The sequence below is a fragment of the Panthera tigris genome, chromosome D1 (assembly GCF_018350195.1).
Source record: "Panthera tigris isolate Pti1 chromosome D1, P.tigris_Pti1_mat1.1, whole genome shotgun sequence".
Taxonomy (NCBI): Eukaryota; Metazoa; Chordata; class Mammalia; order Carnivora; family Felidae; genus Panthera; species Panthera tigris.
In genome coordinates, this window is record NC_056669.1 from 14678384 (window position 1) to 14699063 (window position 20680).

General features: G+C 40.7%; 1 protein-coding gene and 1 non-coding gene across 4 annotated transcripts in view; one reads left to right on the forward strand and one right to left on the reverse strand.

Moving 5' to 3' along the window:
• The window catches only part of SIK3 (SIK family kinase 3), a 238153-nt gene that overhangs the window by 72269 nt on the left and 145204 nt on the right, over positions 1-20680 (reverse strand). For all 3 annotated transcript variants that reach the window (XM_042959566.1, XM_042959567.1, XM_042959565.1), the window contains exon 4: positions 3473-3634. In XM_042959566.1, the coding sequence (XP_042815500.1) occupies positions 3473-3634 (162 nt within the window). The remainder of the gene's footprint in view (positions 1-3472; positions 3635-20680) is intronic.
• Positions 1049-1157, forward strand: LOC122231554. Its single transcript, XR_006208824.1, has one exon. It is a non-coding gene; the product is annotated as a U6 spliceosomal RNA (small nuclear RNA).

Genomic DNA, 20680 nt, shown 5'->3' on the forward strand with positions numbered 1-20680 from the left:
GGCATCGTGACATAGTGCTGGGCTGCTACCGACCTTCTGACCATACCTGACATGTGAGGAAGACCATCTGCTTCTGGACCACAGGTGACCGTGGGTAAGTGAAACCAGAGAAGGCAAAACCGTGGATGGGGAGGCAAGGGACGATGTAATGATGGCATGACGGGCAAAGACAACGTTAGATAGTGTAGCAGGGCACAAAACTAGTGGAGCTCAGCATTCTTGGCAAAACAAATAATAAAAATGCAGACTCTGGTTAAATAAACTTAAAACTCTCACCGTATGTGTTAACACAGAGAGCACACGGCTGGCTGCCAGCATTCCTAGGAGTCTGTAATTATACACCAGCAGGTAGAGACTCTGATGGTGACTACGCGGATTTGTTTGAACTATTAACAAAGAAAAGCATTTAAAAATCTTCCCACCCAAGTATTTGTCCGTGGAGTTTCTCATTTCAGTTATCACTGACCCCTGCTTTTACACTCGGTTTCTCAAACAAAAACAAAGAGCCATACTAATCTCCCTTAACTAAATCAAAATCGTTCTAAAGTCAAAATCAAGAACCAAGGAAGCATAAGAATTCTTCAACCTCTGTTCAGTGAAGGTAGAATACAACTGGAGAAGAAAAAGAGGGCCTTCCTTTAGCTCACTACCCAAATCAATAATCCAAAAAACACTACCATCCCATCTGTGGCAGGCTAAATAAAACCCCTCAAAAGCCAGCCACATCCTACCCCGTTGAATTTGTGAGTGTGCTACCTACGGCAAAAAGGGGCCTCCGCTGATGTGAACGGGTGATGGGGAGATCATCCTAGATTATCCAGGAGGGCTCACTGTAACCACAAGGGTCCCGTTCAGAGGAAGCAGGGGATCGGGGCAGGAGTGGGAGATGTGACAATGGGAGCACGAGTGCTGTGAGGAAACTTCCAGAACCAAAGAGCACAGGGACCTCTAGAAGCTAAAAAAAAGCAAGGAGATGGACTCCCCAGAGACGCCAGATGAACTCGGTCCTACCAACGCCATAATTTTAGTCCCGTAAGACGCATTTCAGGTGCTCATTTCAGCAGCACACAGACTAAAAGTGGAACGATACGGAGAAGACTAGCACAGCCTCTGCACAAGGATGATACACGCAAATTCGTGAAGCGTGCCATGTGTTCTCATGAGCACCGAGTAATGTACAGAGTTGTTGAATCACTGCAGGGCACACCTGAAACTAAATATACACTGTATATGAACTAGCCTGGAATTAAGGGGCGCCTGTGTGGCTCAGTCGGTTAAGTGTCTCACTCTGGCTCAGGTCATGATTTCACGTTTCGTGAGTTTGAGCCCCACATCGGGCTCACTGCTGTCAGCACGGAGCCCACTTTGGATCCTCTGTCTCCCCCCGCCCCTCTGCCCCTCTGGCTTGCGTGCTCTCTTTCTCTCAAAAAAAAAAATAAATAAAATAAATAAATAAATAAATAAATAAAAACATTAAAAAAAAACTATACTGAAATTAAAATTAAAAAATGGAGTAACATTTTTAAAAAAGAAAAAAAGACTCGTTTCCAATTTCTGACCTCTAGAACTAAGATAATAAATGTATATTGTTTCAAGCCACTATGTTTGTGGTCATTTATTACAGCAACAATAGGAAACTAACACAACATTTTATTATACTTCTAAGGATTGTGACGATTAGTAGATGTTATTGCCATTAATTTAATTGAAGCTCCAGTGAAAAATGACAAAAGAGGGTTTGAAGTTGCCAGGTCTTTCCATACTACCCACTTCTGTGGGAACTGCTAGAGTCTAGAGAGCTTTGGAGAACAGAAAACAGACATAAGGACAAAGGAAAAATGTAATTTTATAGAAGATAAAGAAAGCATCTCTTTCTTGTCTACTACGTACTGGGCAAATGCAGGACTCCAAGAGCTTACAACCATGTGAAAGTACGAAACAACCGTGCATCTGTCAGCATAACACAGGTAAATAAAAAGTTAGGTGACATTCCAAGGATGTGAAAGCAGAGCCTGGAAAGAGGACAGACTCATCTACACATAACAGTCTGTAGAGTCACCAACCTGAAAGGGTACAACGCAGGTACTTTAACCTGTAATAGAACACTGTCTCAACTCTCCACACCCACCCTTTTAAGGAGGGAAGTCTCTAGAACTGCTTTTTACTTTGGCTTCCAGGGCAATTACATTCTAGCTGTACCGTTTGATATATGAGGACCCCCCCACCTCCCTTTTGACCCGTGAGATGAGGGACACCCAATGCAATACTGAAAACTGTCAGGAAAAAAAAACTGGTTTCTACTCATGTTTGTAGTTTCTGTCTAGACTGCAGCCACTTTCTTTTATCAATAGGTGGTGAGCTTGTATTGGCTAGGCAAATGCTGATCGTTCATTAAAACTGAAGTAGGAGCAGATCGAGGCAGTGAAAAGTACTTTTTAGGCACCTTCAGATGAACAGATGAGTGAAATGTGAGCACACAAAGAGATCAACTGCCTTTAAACCAATAGAAGATCTGTTTTTCCTAAATTATCATAAAACTGCAGTCTGCACAATAAGCATGCTCTATACCAGCAGTGCCATAAATCCACCTCTTCAAGTAAAGCTGATGGAGTACACAAGCTTAACACTTGTTCTCACTGCTTTATGCTACACTTTATTCCTTATTATTCAAAAACGACTGTCAACCAAAATAAGAGAATTTTAAGTGCACTTTTTTTTTAATGTTTATTTATTTTTGAAGGAGGGAGGGAGAGAGGGAGAGAGGGAGAGAGGGAGAGAGGGAGAGAGGGAGAGAGGGAGAGAGAGAGAGAGAGAGAGTGTGTGTGTGTGTGTGTGTGTGTGTGTGTGTGTGTGTGTGAGTGGGAGAGGAGCAGAGAGACAGGGAGACACAGAATCTGAAGCAGGCTCCAGGCTCTGAGCTGTCAGCACAGAGTCCGACGCGGGGCTCGAACCCATGAACCGTGAGATCATGACCTGAGCCAAAGTCGGACACTTAACTGACTGAGCCACCTGGGTGCCCCAATGTGTATTTATTTTTAAGAGAGAGACAGAGTGCAAGCGGGGGAGGGGCAGAGAGAGAGACTGGGAGACACAGAATCCAAAGCAGGCTCCAGGCTCCGAGCTGTCAGCACAGAGCCCGATGCGGGGCTCGGACTCACGAGCCAAGAGACCATGACCTCAGCTGACGTCGGACGCTTAACCGACTGAGCCAGCCAGGCGCCCCCAAAATAAGAGAACTTTAAACATTACTCTTTTCCTTCTTGCTCCCCGGCCTAGTTCCATCTAATACTGCACGAAAAGTAACATAAATGTATTTTTAGAGCTTATCAATTTTCAAGCCCTCCCCAACACACAAATCTTGTATTTTCACATTACTTCTTTCTGAAGAGATGGAAATAGACAATCCCTGGCTTAAGAACCTTGAAGGAAAAGTTCTTTTGTTCCCATTTCACATCCTCAACACACTTCTCACCTGCTATTTTAATATTCAGATTGGCATCCAGAAGCAAATTTTCAGCTTTTAGATCACGATGAACAATATTCCGACAGTGACAAAAATAGACAGCTGCCACAATCTGTTTGAACTTCCGACGGGCCTCCTTCTCTGCCATTCTGCCATGGGCCACCAGGTGGTCTGTGGTGAAAAAGAGCACAGTCAGTTCTCATTTTGCACACCGGTATCATTTCAAAAGGTAGACTCCAGGAGGGATGCAAGGGGGCCTACCAGATGAACAGTTGAAGAAGTGAAACAAACAAATGGCAACATTGGTGGCTCTAGTTTGTATCTATAAAAACCCATCGGCAAGCAGTATCCAAACCGTTTTAAGTATACATAACTATGCATAAGAATACATATGCTCTACTGTAAGAAGGAAAAAAAAAAGTTCTGAGGCTTTTAATGGTATTTTTGGAAAATCATAACATTCAACACCTCCTTTTTCTTATCTCCATTGCAAAAGATTACATACACACAGCAAACATATACATGAAGATAAGAATCAGCAATATTTCCTGCGCTAACGCGTGACTCAAAAAGCAGAATCACGATAATCAATCATTTGGGGGAAGAGTAGACAGAAGTTAGTCACTGCTAAGGGGGAAAACAGCTTTATATAGGAGCCCATCGATGCTAATGTCTCTTCCACTTTCTCAAAGTTTTAAAGTTTAACATAAAAATGTACTTATTTGGTGACTATACTCTGGAATGCATCATACTGGAATATGTCGGTATCTTTCCGTCTGCATTTATTGTGCTTTTCAAGTATTTATTAAACCGCTGTTAGTTTTTACAGACAACATCAACTGAAAATAAAGGAAGCTTTTACCACCTCAGTGAAATTATTTCATTGGCTATGTGGCTAACTAAGGTATAGCAAAAGATTTTACATGTGATAAACTTTGTAATACTATAAATCAGACTATCTTCTATATTTAAAAATGAGCTGGTTGACCCATAGCCAATACCATGAATTACTAATTACCAGTACCAATACCAATTAGTACCAGTGCTAATTACCAGTACCAGAAAAGTAAGTACTTTTTTTCTAATAGTGGCAGGTTTATTCTGAACCAGTGAATCCTCAACCCATTTCTTCATCTAACAACATACCCAGATCATAACAGCTGACGAGATTAGAAACACTGGCAAGACAGCTTGCGCTACTTAAAACCTCCAATAGTCTCATTGGCACTATCCTTAAACTAACCAATCTAGGTGGGAGAAGGACACATTTGCCATCGTAAGCATCCCGAGATACTGGGAAAGTAAAAAATCAGACGATATAAACAAGTGTATTATTGTCTGCTCATCAATGGTAGTAGTTTCAATCTTCCTACCCAGCTGTCTTTGGCGCCATCTTGATCACCCACAGGACCAGTCGGATAGATCTTTTCTTCATCACAAAGAGGAAGTCTGAGATAAAACATACGCCCTCGTAGTGCTTACCAAGATGGAGGGCTTAGGACAAGGAACGGGCTTAGGACAAGGAGCGTGAAGAAGGGGAGCCAAATGCCAATCCATCCACACAGCAGACTTTCAAATAATTCAAAGAGCATTCTGACCACAAAGAGCATAAAATATTGGAGATCAAATACTACAGTAATTTTAAGAACAGCGTCTCAGAGCATCACTTAAATTATTAAGAAAGACCCTTCAACGGAATTATTGTAATTGTTAGTATTATCACGTGGCTCCTACGCCAGTTCTTTGAAGCATTTTCCTCAAAAAGCAATCACTTATTATAGCCACGATGACCAAGGTAGTAGAAAACAAGAAAGAAAACAGGAAGCCTTTAGCTTAGAGGGTTAAGGTCTAGACCACCACTTTCTCCAGGAGTTCAGAGGTAGTGATAAACGAGGGTGCACTCTGGTGTATTTACACTTCAGGTGAGATCTGTCACATGAACCTGAAACAACACAAAGTCCCTAACTAGGGAGAGTCACTTAATGTAAGCTGTTACAGAACGGGACATCCATCACATGTGAAACGCTAGGTTTTATTTTCGGACGCCACTCTCTAGCAGTACCTGCTCCTTTGACCCCCTATTCCTCTTAACCCAAGGCCTAATTATTCTAATAATATGTTTTAGCTGCTAAACTTTGTCTAATTAAAGGGCTTTGAAGAGACAGCTATTCTTGAGAAACATAAAAATAAACCCTTATGAAGGTTTACCATCAGAAGCTCATTTGGCCAAGCCACCCATTAATTAAAATGCCCAAGAGACATTCGTCTGGCAGTAAATACTAATTACCAGAACACATCAAAGAGCTTCTTAAATACAACAGAATGATTAATTTCGTGATTTCCAAAATAAGTGATTTTCTTTTATTAAAAAAAAAAGACTCTTTACATTTTCTAAGTACTTTGTTTTCCTAAAACGATTGGAAAGTTCTCAAAATTGCTACACAGGCCAGGAGCCGGTGGAATGCAGCCTAGTCCCATTTTTTCTCCACAATGACACGCTGGTTGTCCTTGGACAAATCGGTTATGCTGCCAATATCCCCACCTCTTGATCTGCTGAACGGAAATAAACCCTGTTACATGCTATGGCCAAAGAAAGGATAGCGTGTTTGGGAATAAACTGGTACTATGATTAAGAGTCACCATATATGATAGAACTCTAACTTCCAAGGACATTTAAAAAGCTGTTTTTAAGAAGGCCCACTCAGTACCATACAAAGAATATTTAAGCATTTGCTTCTTCGGGGGGCGGGGGGCCGGGATTCTGCAGAGCTTAAAGGCATTGATATACATCAATCGTCACTGTTACGTGTTTCTGGTTAAAAGGTATTTTTGACAGCACGCTGGATGAAAGAGCTTCAACTATATAGTATTTTCCCAAAGACACCTACGGTATCCCTACAGCTACGAATGCAAAGATCAACAAATCACTTTCTACAGTGCAGGCTGCGAGCATCAGATGTTTTTTTTCCAGCTGCTGTGTCTGACGTTCAGGTTTTCTCAGCTTTGGGAGCACTGGGCTCTTCCGCCATCCAGGATCATCTTAACGGCTCTATACCGTTCAGACTCCGGCCTCCGCTTTCACTTTGGCCCATCTTGCTACCGCCACCACGGCCACCCCCCCTCCCATCCCTGTTAGTCTGCTTTCAGAGCAAAGCCACGGGAGCTGGTGGGTGTGCCAGGAAGCCAGCAGCCTGCCGTGGTTTCCAGCCCCTGCTGAAACCGCCTCTCGGCTGCCAGGGGGCAAATGGCTGCTTCACGTCGGAGTGTGCCCTACGGGCAGGCAGTGAAAATGCTGCAAGCTCACGTGTGATGTTTAACTTCCAGCAAAGAAACCCAGAGCCGCGGCCCAGCCTGGACTTGCCACAAAGTCACGGCATCTGGATGAATACTGGGGTGACCTCAGAATGCGAAAGAAACCAACTGGCTCCCGAACCACTCAGTATTCAAAGTAAAACACATTCTGAATTGTGTGGGGATAAACCCCAGGGGCAAGGAGCGCTAAGGAATCGTTCTGCTTCTTCCAGGCGGTTCGGGGAGCTACTTCTCCTAAACACTGGGCGACACACAACCCCACCCTCAGTCCCCAACTTCCCACACGGCAGCCATGCCCCCGGCTCCCCGGCCCCCGGCCCAGAGCCGGGCCACGCTCCAGCCCTGCCACACTGTGGGTCCTTCGTTGGCAATTCGCTACTTGTCTACTTAGCTGCCACTCTACCTCCGGGGCCAATTTCAAGTTTCTTGTCTATCACAGCTTCATTCCAACCACGGCAGCGGAGACAAGGATGAGGGGATTCTCAGCTGAAAGGAGAAAATGGGCCTCCTGTTTCAAGCTCTTATCAAAAGGCAGGAGTGTAAACCACCACAAATCACACGCGGCACTGGACTTCTTTCATCGTTTTTATCTGCTCTTCCTTGCAAACTGGGAAGACGTCAGTGACACCGGGTGATACGCACACGTCGCGAGGAGCACAGTTCTTAGAAGTGGAGGGAATGAATTCTGAAGTTTAAAGGCATGAGAGCAGGCACGCATAGAAAGTCTGCTTCAGAATTCACTGCTTGTAATTTTGTCCTAATCTGACTCAGGAAGAAATATCTTGTGGTACATTTAGATTCTAACCTTTCAAAGAGCAAAAATACACATGAGGCGGTCTTCACTTCCCTTGCTCAGCCTCACTGCAGTATCAGAGGCAGGCCACTAATGGGATGGTGGTGGGGAGCCAACATTTCTTAAAATAAGTCACTTTTCCACTATAAACAGAGAGCGTCTCCATCTGTCTGCTAAGTCTGTGACTCTAACTGACCCAAAACACTAGCTGAAAATGACTGTACCCTGACAGCAGGTCAAACAACAGGGCAGAAACTTTTCATTTTTCATGATAAAGAGAGAGCCCCGTCTAGAATGGGGGGAAAGGGGCCCGTGTGCTCAGCTTAGGTGGCTACCTGAGAACGTCTCTGCCAATTCCAAGCCAACCACAGCTGCCCGTTCTTTGCTCTGCCACTCAGCTCTATCATTTCTTCTTTCGACACCCATGGAAACGACTTCCTGTTTATCAAACAAATGCTCCTTTCCAGAAGAGCCAGGGCCAGGCCAAGAGAACTCAGCTGCTGGGGAGCAGATTAACAAGAGTGCACTCACTGTAACATCACAGGTCCCTAACTCTTGCAGGTCCCAAGCTGCCGAGGACTGGGGGACAGAGGTTTGGTACTTTGTTTTCCTTGCCAAGAATCCAACTACCTTACAGCAGCCTGCTTTACTTACTCCTACATCTAGTTGCAATCATTTTTTTTTTAAGGTTATTTATTTTTTTTGAGACAGAGAGCACAAGCGGGGAGGGAGAGAGAAAGAGAGAGAAAGAGAAAGGGGGAGGGGGGGAATGAAAATCTCAAGAAGGCTCCAGACCGTCAGCACAGAGTCTGACACAGGGCTCACACTCATGAACATTGCGATCACGATCTGAGCTGAAATCAAGAGTCGTACGCATAACAGACCGAGCTACCCCAGTACTCCCAGCTGCTATCTCTTTTCTTCATGCTCCCAGGCTTCCAGGCCAAAAACCTTGCTGTCACCCCCTTCTCTTTCTCCCACACCCACATCCAATCCATCAGCAGATTTCATTAGCTCTACCTTCAAAATATACCCAGAATTCAACAATCCCTCATGCCACCTCCACCCCACCCTTGTGTCAGCAACCTAGCCAACAGCCACTATCTCCCTCCTGGATCACTGTAATCGCTCGTCACATTGGTCCTAACGAGTGTCCCTGATTCAGTCCTTGGCCCCCTGCGATCTACTCTCAAAACAACTGCCAGAGTAATACACTTCTAAAAAACTTTTTACTTTGAAATAATCACAGATTCACAGGAAGTTGCAAAGACAGTACGGACAGGTCCGATGTACCCTTCACCCACGTTCCTCCAGTGGGTAAATCTTACATAATTATAGAAAAAACCCAGAATCTGACACGGGTACAATGTGAGTAGAGCCCTATCTCATTTTGTCACACCTGTACATTCATGGAACTACCACTGCAACTGGGATACAGAATTATTTGGAATACAGAATTATTATTATATGTTTTCTTCGGTCTATCCCAAGTAAATTAAACTTCTTCCTTAAAGGTCTTGAGGAAACACAATTTCTTTGTGAGACAGTCATAAGATATGCCTAGAACTGTTTCTATCTTTCCCTCTGCCTCCTTACTATATACAAAATAATGTTCTGCAAGGGTGCCTGGGTGGCTCAGTTGGTTACGCGTCCAAGTTTGGCTCAGGTCATGATCTTGAGGTTCATGAGTTCGAGCCCCGCGTCTGGCTCTGCACTGACAGCTCAGAGCCTGGAACACGCTTTGGATTCTGTTTCCTCTCTTTGCCCCTCCCCCGTTTGTGCTTGCACTTTCTCTCTCTCTCTCTCTCTCTCTCTCTCTCTCTCTCTCTCTCTCTCTCTCTCAAAAATAAATACACATTAAAAAAAATGCTCTGCAGATGATCGATGCTTCATAACTACAGATTACCTCAAGAAATATCAATGAGAGAAAAGTCTATAAACTTATAAAGACATATTTCCTTAATTCTTCATTGTGCCACTAAACAAAGTTTGTAAACTAAGTACTATTTATGTTAAGTCTTTAAAACAAAAACAGGCTATTCTTTTGATATGAAGTTCTTTCACATTAATGTATAAAGGAGGATTTGTTTTCTTGTAGCTCCTTAAAAAAATACTTCTTGACTAAGCGTGAAGCCCAGGCAGCCTATGAAACAGAAACTCATATATTCTGAAAGGCCTTTCAAGAATGCTATTCACACAGGGGTGCCTGGGTGACTCAGTCAGTTAAGTGTCCGACTTTGGCTCAGGTCATGATCTCACAGTTTGTGGGTTCGAGCCCCACATTGGGCTCTGTGCTGACAGCTCAGAGGCTGGAGCCCACTTTGGATTCTGTATCTCCCTCTCTCTCTGCCCCTCCCCTGCGTGCTCTCTTTCTCTCTCTTTCAAAAATAAATAAACATTAAAAAATTTCAAAAAAAAGAATGCTCTTCAGACATTTCTTACGTAATGCAAATGTTTCACTTGCTACACTAATATACTAGCAAACGTGGGTTGGCTAACTTTGTAATACTGAGGTTATTCCCTGGTTCTTAGAATTCACAGGCTCCAAATCAAGCTCATTCTTTAGAAGCCAGCTGAAAGGTCATTTATCTGAAGCTTTTCCTAACCTACTCACCTACCCTAGAAGAAAATGCACAAATTAGAAAATCTGTGTCTAATGGCCTTTATTCTAGATATTTCTTTTTTTTTTTTTAATTTTTTTTTCAACGTTTTTTTTTATTTATTTTTGGGACAGAGAGAGACAGAGCATGAACGGGGGAGGGGCAGAGAGAGAGGGAGACACAGAATCGGAAACAGGCTCCAGGCTCCGAGCCATCAGCCCAGAGCCTGACGCGGGGCTCGAACTCACGGACCGCGAGATCGTGACCTGGCTGAAGTCGGACGCTTAACCGACTGCGCCACCCAGGCGCCCCTATTCTAGATATTTCTATAATATTAGTGAACAGCTGTGTTACAATTATTTCTTAACACGCGTGTCTTCCCTTTTAGACTAAGGTTTCATGGTCCATCGATGAGTTTCTATCCTTGAATCCCTGCAAGGTGTAAGAAAATATGTATGGTGTGCCTCTGTTTGCAAGAAGGAAGAGAAAATACAAATGTGCTTGTGTATACGTGTGTATGTGTATATGTTTTCTAAAAGAAGAAATGTCAAGTAAAAAATTTCTAAAAATGGTTACTTACAGGGGGATGAAAAAGGGATGGAAACTTGACTTTCGTGAATGTACTGTTTTATAGCTTTAACCTTGGAAACACGTAATGTTTTAAATAAATCAAACAATTCACAGTTTAATCAAACAGAAGAAAAAGTAATTTCTGACACCTGAAACCTAACTGGGAAAAAATGGACCTAGTTGTAACTTAAATTGTGACATAACCAATCAGAGAGTAATTTTTTTAAGTGACAAACACAGTATTTTGCCTTAATGGGATATAACTTAAGGAAAAAAGAACCAGTCTCCTTAGTATTTGTAATAATACTGGGATTGTTTTGAATCAATATTGCCCTCATTCACTCATATCAAATATGTAATACGCAAAGTCATTTGGAACCACAATTTTCAGCATAAGAAAAACAAGATATAAATATACAATATTCAAGAAGTTAAAAAGACTGAAATCTTACATTTCAATTGGGATGTTAGTACAAACCCGTGTTTTACTTTTCTCTATACAAACGATACAGATCTCCTACCTCTGTGCCCTGAAAAGGCCTCTAAGCAATGACAGACCGGCAGCAGTAATAAGCATCCCTAGGGCACAGATTCTGGTCTCTATGTGCTATTTTCCACTTGAAAGGACCACAGCCCCTAGAAGACAGGTTTGATTCCAGGTCTGAGATGAGAAATATTCAGGGTAGGCCTGGGATAGCTTACCTAAAAGCAAGGAAGTCATCAAAAGGACATGGGAACATGTCAAAAGGACACAGGTGTCAACTTAAAGAGGCTCCTGCTGGCCCAAGTGGAAAACTTTAAACATCAAAAGACTAATGGCTCAAGGGACTGACACACATCAAATGTATTAAGAGTCATAAATTCACATTGATATTACAAATTAAATCAACTTTTCTGGTCACCACTGGAGATTGGTAGGGTACCAATTCATCATTCTGAAATTTAATACATAAAGGAAAAGAATCAAGCACTTATTTTGCCTTTACTACACTTTCTAAACAGTTTATAGGCGAAGTTCTCCACAAAAGAATTAGAATTCACAAATGCACAGAAGGAATGAGAGAATCAGAAAATGACAACTTTGCAATTTCTAATGAAATATGTGTCTAAGCAACTAAATTAGAAGGGTAGCTAAACCATTACGTCAAGGTCTGATGGGAAACTTTATAAGAACTTTATAAAACTTTATACATCACTAAAAGTGGGGAAACCAGACATTACACGACTCCTGAGATGATGCAAGAGGAAGACGACGAAGTGGTCTTGTCCCCATCGCCCCCATGTTGGCCTGTATTTAACCAAACCACTTTACACAAAATCGCGACCTAGAGGAACACGCGGACTGACACGATAAGGATTCAAATCCATAATGCAGGAGATTTTACAAGATGATCCGGTTTCTTCAACAAATAAATGGCATAGAAATAAGTGTGTAGACGTCTGCCGGAGAGGGTTAGGGTTGTTACAAATGATAAAAAATTTGAGACACTTATCAACTTAATGCATGTATGGGCTTTGCTACACCATGATTTGAGCAAACTATAATAAGACGTTTTGGGACAAGTAGAGAGAGCTAAACATGCCCTGTTTTATTTATTAGAAGAAAACACTGTTAATTTTGTTGGGTATAAGAATGGTATTGTAGACTTTAGTTTTGATTATGAAAGAGTAGCTGATATTGAACCATCTATAAAAGTTGGACTATTTGCAGACAACGGACAATAACCAGCAAAAGACTATGATTCTTCACAGAAAGCATAAGAGGTAAACCCCATATTCACCCCAAACCACAACCTAGGGAGACAGAGGTCAAGCAAAGAGAAGTAGGTTAGGGTAGAGGAAAGACATCAGAGTTAGGGGCTAGTAACACAGCTAGAATTTGGGTGGTGGGATAGCAGAAAAGGAACACCAACAATTAGCATAGAAATTCCACTCAGGTACTTGGCCAACTCCCAAACTGCACATATGCAAAGCAAGACAATGGAAGGCCTAGCAGAAAAAAACTGATGGGAGAATGAAAGCTACAGAGAAATTTTTAGATGTCCCATAGCATTCAGGAGATGGAGTTCAGATTTAGCTTATAAGGAGAGACCTCTGTAAATATTCTAGGCACTCAGTTGAGGCCTCATTAGACAAAGCCCTAGGAGTAAGGACTGTGCCAAAGGAATAGTAAGTAAAACTCATAAAACCACCCTAACAAAGCCTAAAACCAACCCTCAGCATGATCAAGTTGATCCATATGTAACTTAACTTCCTGCCTGAACAAACTCAACACCACAGAAGATAACATAATCCAGAGTCTCTACAACATGTCACCCTTAATATCTAGCAAACAACAAAAAATTACTAAACATGGGAAGAAGCAGGAAAAGTGACCAATAGTCAAGAGATTGAAGTCAATAGTCAAGAGATTAAAGCAAAACCAAAGATGACTCAGAGTTAGCAGGCAAGGACTTCAAAATGACAATTATTATGTTAAAGAAAACATAGGACAAGATATACAAAAAAGATGAAAAGACAGAATATGTCAAGGGAGAACTAGAATCTAAAATATATATAATCGTGGGGTGCCCGGATGGCTCAGTTGGTTGAGCATCTTACTTTAGCTTAGGTCATAATCTCATGGCTCGTGAGATCAAGCCCCGTGTCGGGCTCTGTACTGACGGCTCAGAACCTGGAGCCTGCTTCGAATTCTGTGTCTCCCTCTCTCTCCTCTGCCCCTCCCCCGCTCTCACTCTGTGTCTCTCTCCTTCAAAAAATAAAGAAACATTAAAAAAATTTAAATACAAATAATCTATAATCATATATTCTAAAATGGCAAAACATTTGAAATTGAGAATTTATTGCATAGGTTTTAAGAGCTAACAAAGAAAAAGACAGGATTGGTGACCTTGAGTTAGGTATTTTGGTAAAGTTTTTTAAAGTCTCTCGCTCTCTCTCCATATATATATATATACATATGAAAATATATATATATTAATATATATATGAAAATGTTAAATATTTATGAGTAAATGAATATTTATGAGTGAGATTATACGATTTCTCAAATTTGCTTTAAAATACTTTAACCAAAAAAAAGTTGGGATAAAGGGTGAAACAAAAACAGCAAAATGTTGGTAACTGTCAAAACTGGATGATGAGCATATGAGAGTTTATTGTACTATTCTCTTCCCTCTTACATATATTTGAAAATGCTTATATTAAAAAGCTTTTAAAAATGGAATCTAACATTTGTATGCCTATATTCATAACATCATTCTGTCCAACAGCCAAAAGGTAGACACAACCCATGTAGCCATCTGTGGATAAATAAACAAAAAGTGGTCTGTACACACAACGGAATAATATTCAGCCTTAAAGAGGAAGGAAAGTTTGATACATACAACGTGGAGGAGCCTTAAGGACATAATGCGAAGTATAACAAGCCAGTCACAGAAGGACAAATACTATGATTCTACTGTTAAGTGGTAACTAGAATAGTCAAGTTCATAGAGACAATGTAGAATGGGGCTGCCAAGGGATGGGAAACAAGTAAATGTGAAGTTAGTGATTAATGGGCACAGACTTTGAGTTTTGCAAGACAAAAAGAGTTCTGTAAATGGACACTGGTGATGGTAGCACAATAACATGAATATAACTAATGCCGAACTATCTACTTAAAATGGTTATAAAGGCAAAACTGTATGCGATGTGTCTTTTAACATAATGGCTTTTAAAATGGGACCATGGGAATGCAAGCTGGTGCGGCCACTCTGGAAAACAGTATGGAGGTTCCTCAAAAAACAAAACAGAACTACCCTACGACCCAACAATTGCAATACTAGGCATTTATCCACGGGATACAGTGTGCTGTTTCAAAGGGACACACACCCATGTTTATAGCAGCACTATCAACAATACCCAAAGTATGGAAAGAGCCCAAATGTCTTTTTCCATCAATGGAGGAATGGATAAAGAAGATGTGGTGTATACACACACACACACACACACACACACACACACACACACACACAATGGAGTATTACTTGGCAATCAAAAAGAATGAAATCTTGCCATTTGCAACTATGTGGATGGAACTGGAGGGTATTATGCTAAGTGAAATTAGTCAGAGAAAGACAAAAATCCTATGACTTCACTCATATGAAGACTTTAAGACACAAAACAGATGAATATAAGGGAAGGGAAACAAAAATAATATAAAACCAGGGAGGGGGACAAAACAGAGGAGACTCATAAATATGGAGAACAAACTGAAGGTTACTGGGGGGGTTGTGGGAGGGGAGATGGGCTAAAAGGGTAAGGGCACTAAGGAATCTACTCCTGAAATCATTGTTGCACTATATGCTAACTAATTTGGATGTAAATTAAAAAAAATGAAAAATAAAATAAAAAAAAACTCTTTGCTAACAGGATAAAAAAAATTTTTTTTAATAAAATGGGACCAATGATCTCAGTTTTGTTGATTGTTTCCTTCGCTATGCAGAAGCTTTTTATCTGGCTGAATTCTCAATAGTTCATTTTTGCTTTTGTTTCCCTTGCCTCCAGAAACATGTCTAGTAAGAAGCTGCTATGGCTGAGGTCAAAGAGGTTGCTGCCCCCAGGATTTTGATGGTTTCCTGTCTCACATTTAGGTCTTTCATCCATTTCGAGTTTATTTTTGTGTATGGTGTAGGAAAGCGATCCAGGTTCATTCTTCTGCCTGTTGCACCGTACAGTTTTTCCAACACCATTTGTTGAAGACACTGTCTTTTTCCCACTGGAAACTCTTTCCTGCTTTGTTGAAGATGAGCTGACCACATAGCTGTGGGTCCATTTCTGGGTTTTCTACTCTGTTCCATTGATCTACGTGTCTGTTTTTGTGTATCACACTGTTTTGATGACAGCTTTGTAATACAGCTTGAAGTCCAGAATTGGATGCCACCAGCTTTGCTTTTTTTCTTTTTTTCCAAGACTGCTTTGGCTATTTGAGGTCTTTTCTGGTTCCATATAAATTTTAGGATTGTTTGTTCTAGCCTCTGAAAAATACAATAGGGATTACATAAAATGCGTAGATTGCTTTGGGTACTATAGACATTTTAACAATATTTGTTCTTCCAATCCATGAGCATGGGATGTTTTTCCATTTGCGTCCGCTTCTTTCATAAGTGTTCTATAGTTTTGAGAGTACAGATCCTTTACCTCTTTGGTTAAAGTATATTCCTATGTATCTTATGGGTTTGGGGACAATTGTAAATGGCATCAATTCCTTGATTTCTCTTTCTCCTGCTTCATTATTGGTGTATAGAAGAGCAACAGATTTCTGTACACTGATTTTATATCCTGCGACTTTGTTTAATTCATTTATCAGTTCTAGTAGTTTTTTGGTGGAATCTTTTGGTTTTTCTATTGTCTGCAAATAGTGAAAGGTTTACTTCTTCCTTGCTGATTTGGATGCCTTTTATTTCTTTTTGTGTTCTGACTGCCGAGGCTAGGCCTTCCAGTACTACGTTAAATAACAACGGTCAGAGTGGGCATCCTTGCTACAGAGGAAAAGTTCAGTTTTTCCCCACTGAGGATGATATTAGCTGATCTTTTGTAAATGGCTTTTAGGATGCTGAGGTATGTTCCATCTATCCCTACTTTGTTGAGGGTTTTTATCAAGAATGGATGCTGTATTTTGTCAAATGCTTTTTCTGCATCTATTGAAACCATCATATGGTTCTTATCCTTCCTTCTATTAATGTGGCATATCACGTTGATAGATTTGTGAATACTGAACTACCCTGCGGCCCAGGAATAAATACCACTTGATCGTGGTGAATAATTTTTTAATGCACTGTTGGATTTGATCTGCTAGTATCTTACTGAGAATTTCTACATCCACGTTCATAAGGAATACTGGTCTGTGGTTCTTTTTAGTAGGGTCCCTGTCTGGTTTTGGAATCAAGGTAATGCTGTCCTCGTAGAATGAGTTTGTAAGTTTTCCTTGCATATCTATTTTTTGGAATGGTGTAAGAAGAACAGGCATTAACATTTCTTTAAATGTCTGGTAGAATTCCCCTGGGAAGCCACCTGGCCCTGGACTTTGGTTTGTTGGGAGATATTTGATTACTGATTCAATTTCTTTGCTGGTATTATAGGCCTCTGCACAGTGAAGGAAATAATCAACAAAACTAAAAGACAATCTACAGAATGGGAGAAGATATTTGCAAATGACATATCTGATAAAGGGTTAGTATCCAAAATCTATAAAGAACTTAGCAAACTCAACACCAAAACAACAAATAATCCAATTAAGAAATGGGTAGAAGACATGAACATTTTTCCAAAGAAGACATACAGATGGCTAACAGCCACATGAAAAGGCGTTCAACGTCACTCATCAACAGGGAAATACAAATCAAAACCACAATGAGATACCACCTCACACCAGTCAGAATGGCTATAATTAACACTATAGGAAACAAAAGATGTTGGTGAGGATGTGGAGAAGGGGGAACCCTCTTGCGCTGTTGGTAGGGATGCAAACTGGTGCAGCCACTCTGAAAAACAGTATGGAGGTTCCTCAAAAAGTTAAAAATAGAACTACCCTACGACCCAGCAAATGCACTACGAGGTATTTAGCCAAAGGATACAAAAATACTGATTCAAAGGGGCATGTGTACCCCAATGTTGATGGCAGCTTTTATCAATAGCCAATATGTTGTGTGTGTGTGCGTGTGTGCACGTGTGTGCGCACGTGCTGGAATATTACTCAGCCATCAAAAAGGGCGATGAAATCTTGCCATTTGCAATGATGCGGATGGAGCTGGAGCACACTATGCTAAGTGAAGTAAGTCAGTCAGAGAAAGACAAATACCACACAATTTCACTCATATGTGGAAGTTAAGAAACAAATCAGATGAACATAGGGGAAGGGGGAAAAAAGAGAGACAGGCAAACAATAAGAGACTCTTAACTATACAGAACAAATTGAGGGTTGCTGGAGGGGCTGGTGGGTTGGGGATGGGCTAAATGGGTGATGGGTATTTAAGGAGGGCACTTGTTAGGATGAACAGTGGGTGTTATATGTAAGTCATGAATCAGTGGGTTCTACATCTGTAACCAAATTTGCCATGTACGTTAAATAACTAGAATTTAAATAAAACTTGAAATAAAAAGAAGATAAAATGGGATCAATCTCAGTCTCTCTTTCATACACACACACACACACACACACACACACACACACACACCCCAGCCCAGAAAATATTCATACATACACACACACACATACCAGCCCAGAAAATATCTTTGAAAAACATCAAAGTTTGAAAGCACTAATTCCAAATATGTGATAAAAATCTCTTTATATAAAGTCAACTTTCTAAGTATTATGATTAAAATATCCTTATTTTTTCTAGCAGTTTTGCTTTGTCAGAGAAACTACATTTTCCAAAGAAGGTTAAGGGGGAGAAAACAGTTCAGAGAACCCTCAGGAAAAATATTAATACAGAAGCCAGGCAAACATATTCCCTTGGGACTTGTAAATATTAAATGCAGTAAAAATATTTTGATAATTCTCTGGGGCATTTATTTTCATATAATGGTAGAACTGGCAGTGTGATCACACAACTATGAATGGGTGTTTAGCAGTAAAGTAAGGTCATCAAACTAAGTTTTTAAGCACTAAACACAGGTGGCTTCCTCACATATCCTAGGCAGGTTGCAAGCATAAATGCTACAGTCATAGCTGATATGGAGAAAATAAAACAAAAAAATGAAGACTAATGAATGGGAAATTAATTGGGGAAGAGACAGAAAGAAACTGTCTTAGTTCAGAGTGATAAAATGAAGCTCAGTGATACAGTTATTTGCTTCTGTCAGTAAAGCCTGAGAAAACAGCTAGCTTTTATAGCCAAAGGGAGTAAATAATTTAGTGGGAAAATAGTGTTTTAGTTGTAAAGATATACCAAAGGTTATAAGGATTAAATAGGAAAAGCATGTTATAAACAAATCGCAAACCTGGTATGTAGCAGTTTGTCCAAATAAATGTGGTAGTGTTTTCAAACAAACACAAGGTTCCAGATGAAACACTTATCACATTATCTGCTATTCATGGTTGTGCAATTCAGGCTTTCCCACTCTGTGCCCAATTGGTCAGTAGCATAAATGAATGGCTTTATGAGAAGTTCCAGGTTCCATACATGCTGGCACCATTAGGAAATGTTATTTTTAAAGCATCGAGAATGTCTATGATAAATCATGCACACTTCAACAAACTGCTGTTAATAATTTATTATAAATGCCCACGAGTTCTGCCTGGTATTCAGGAAACTTTTCTTGATAAAATGCTGGATTTATGACCGCATGGTCTCAGATAGGAAGTTTGGGGATATATATCTAAAGAAATCATACTGGGGAAGTTTTAAATTATGAGCGTAGTGGTTTGCCAAACTAACCAGTTTCTCAATTTTGTTTGTAAAATTAAACAGACACACATTGTCATGGCTGCCCCTTTGTAATATGGTTCTGAATAGTACGCAATACTCATTTCAACAAATCAAATGGATGAGTCATAAATGTTCATTCAATAACCATTTATTGAAGCCTATTAAATTGTTCAGAATTTATAACCTTCAATATCTTTCTCTGCAGCTATCCGGAAAACAAAAAGGTGTTTTCCCCCACATCAAACTCATTAACTAAAATACCTGTTGTGGAACAACATGAAAATTGCATGCCTGACTTGGTTATATTTCACTGCAACACAATGAAACAATTTTACTTACTACGCGTTAGAGCCCGCATCAAACGGCGACACGCGCGCATACAATTCAAATGCCACGCTCTGCAGTCTAGTGACATTCTTTCATTCACTTAGTCTTTCATCCAGCCGATCAATAAATATTTACTGGGCATGTGTTCTCTGCAGACACTGTTCTAAGTGCTAGGGATCTAGCAAGGCTCAAAACTGTACAGTCTCTACTCTCATACATGTCAGTTGTTGATAAGAACCAAGAAGGAAAATAAAGGAAGGAGATACAGAGCGGTGGGCCAGCAGAAAAAGTGAGACTGTAGACAGCATGGCTAGCAGAGATCTCTCTAATAAGGTAACATTTGATAAGATATCTGAAGGAAATGGAACAGTGAGCTATGCAGCTATCTGGGAAAAGAGTATTTCGGGAAGAAGGAATGGAATATATGAAGGACTTAAAGTGAGAACATACTGGAGAGTTTAAGGAACAAAAAAGACATGCCAGTGCAAAAAGAGGGAGAGTACTAGGGCCTGAGGTCAGAGAGGTAGCCGGAGACCAGATGATACAGTTTCACAAACCACAGAAAGGACTATGCATTTCTTCCAAACAGATGGGAAAGACAACAGAAGTAGCTGAGTGGTAAGATTTCACTTTCAGTTTTAAAGAATCACCCTCACTGAAATAGTGGAATCAGGGCAGATTCAGGGAACACTGGTTGAAGGCTGCTACAGTAATCCTAGCAGCCTAGGACTGTGACCTAGACCAGGCTGGTATTGGTGGCAATGGTGATTGAATTCGGCATACATTCTGAAGGTTGAGTCACCGAGATCTACTGATAGTTTTGGCATGAAGTGTGAGCAAGGAAAAATTAAGTGTGACTTTCTAGAAGTTTTTGATGTGAGCAACTGGATGAACGGAGTTGCCATTATGGAGATGGGGAAGACCGCTGAGAAGAGAAAGTTGGTAAATGGACATCAGTTTGCACAGGTTAAGGCTGAGAGGCCTAGCGGAAATCTAGATGTCAAGTAAACACTCGGATATATAAATCTAGAGTTCAGAGGATAGAGCAGGAGATTTAAAATTCAGGAGCCAGAAGTTTAATGGGTCATACAAAATTAACTAGTGAGTAGATGGGCACAGAAAAGAAAAGAGGTCCACGGACTGAGCCAAGGAGTATTCCAAAATTTAGATATCAGGAAAATGAGTAGGATCTGGCAAAGGA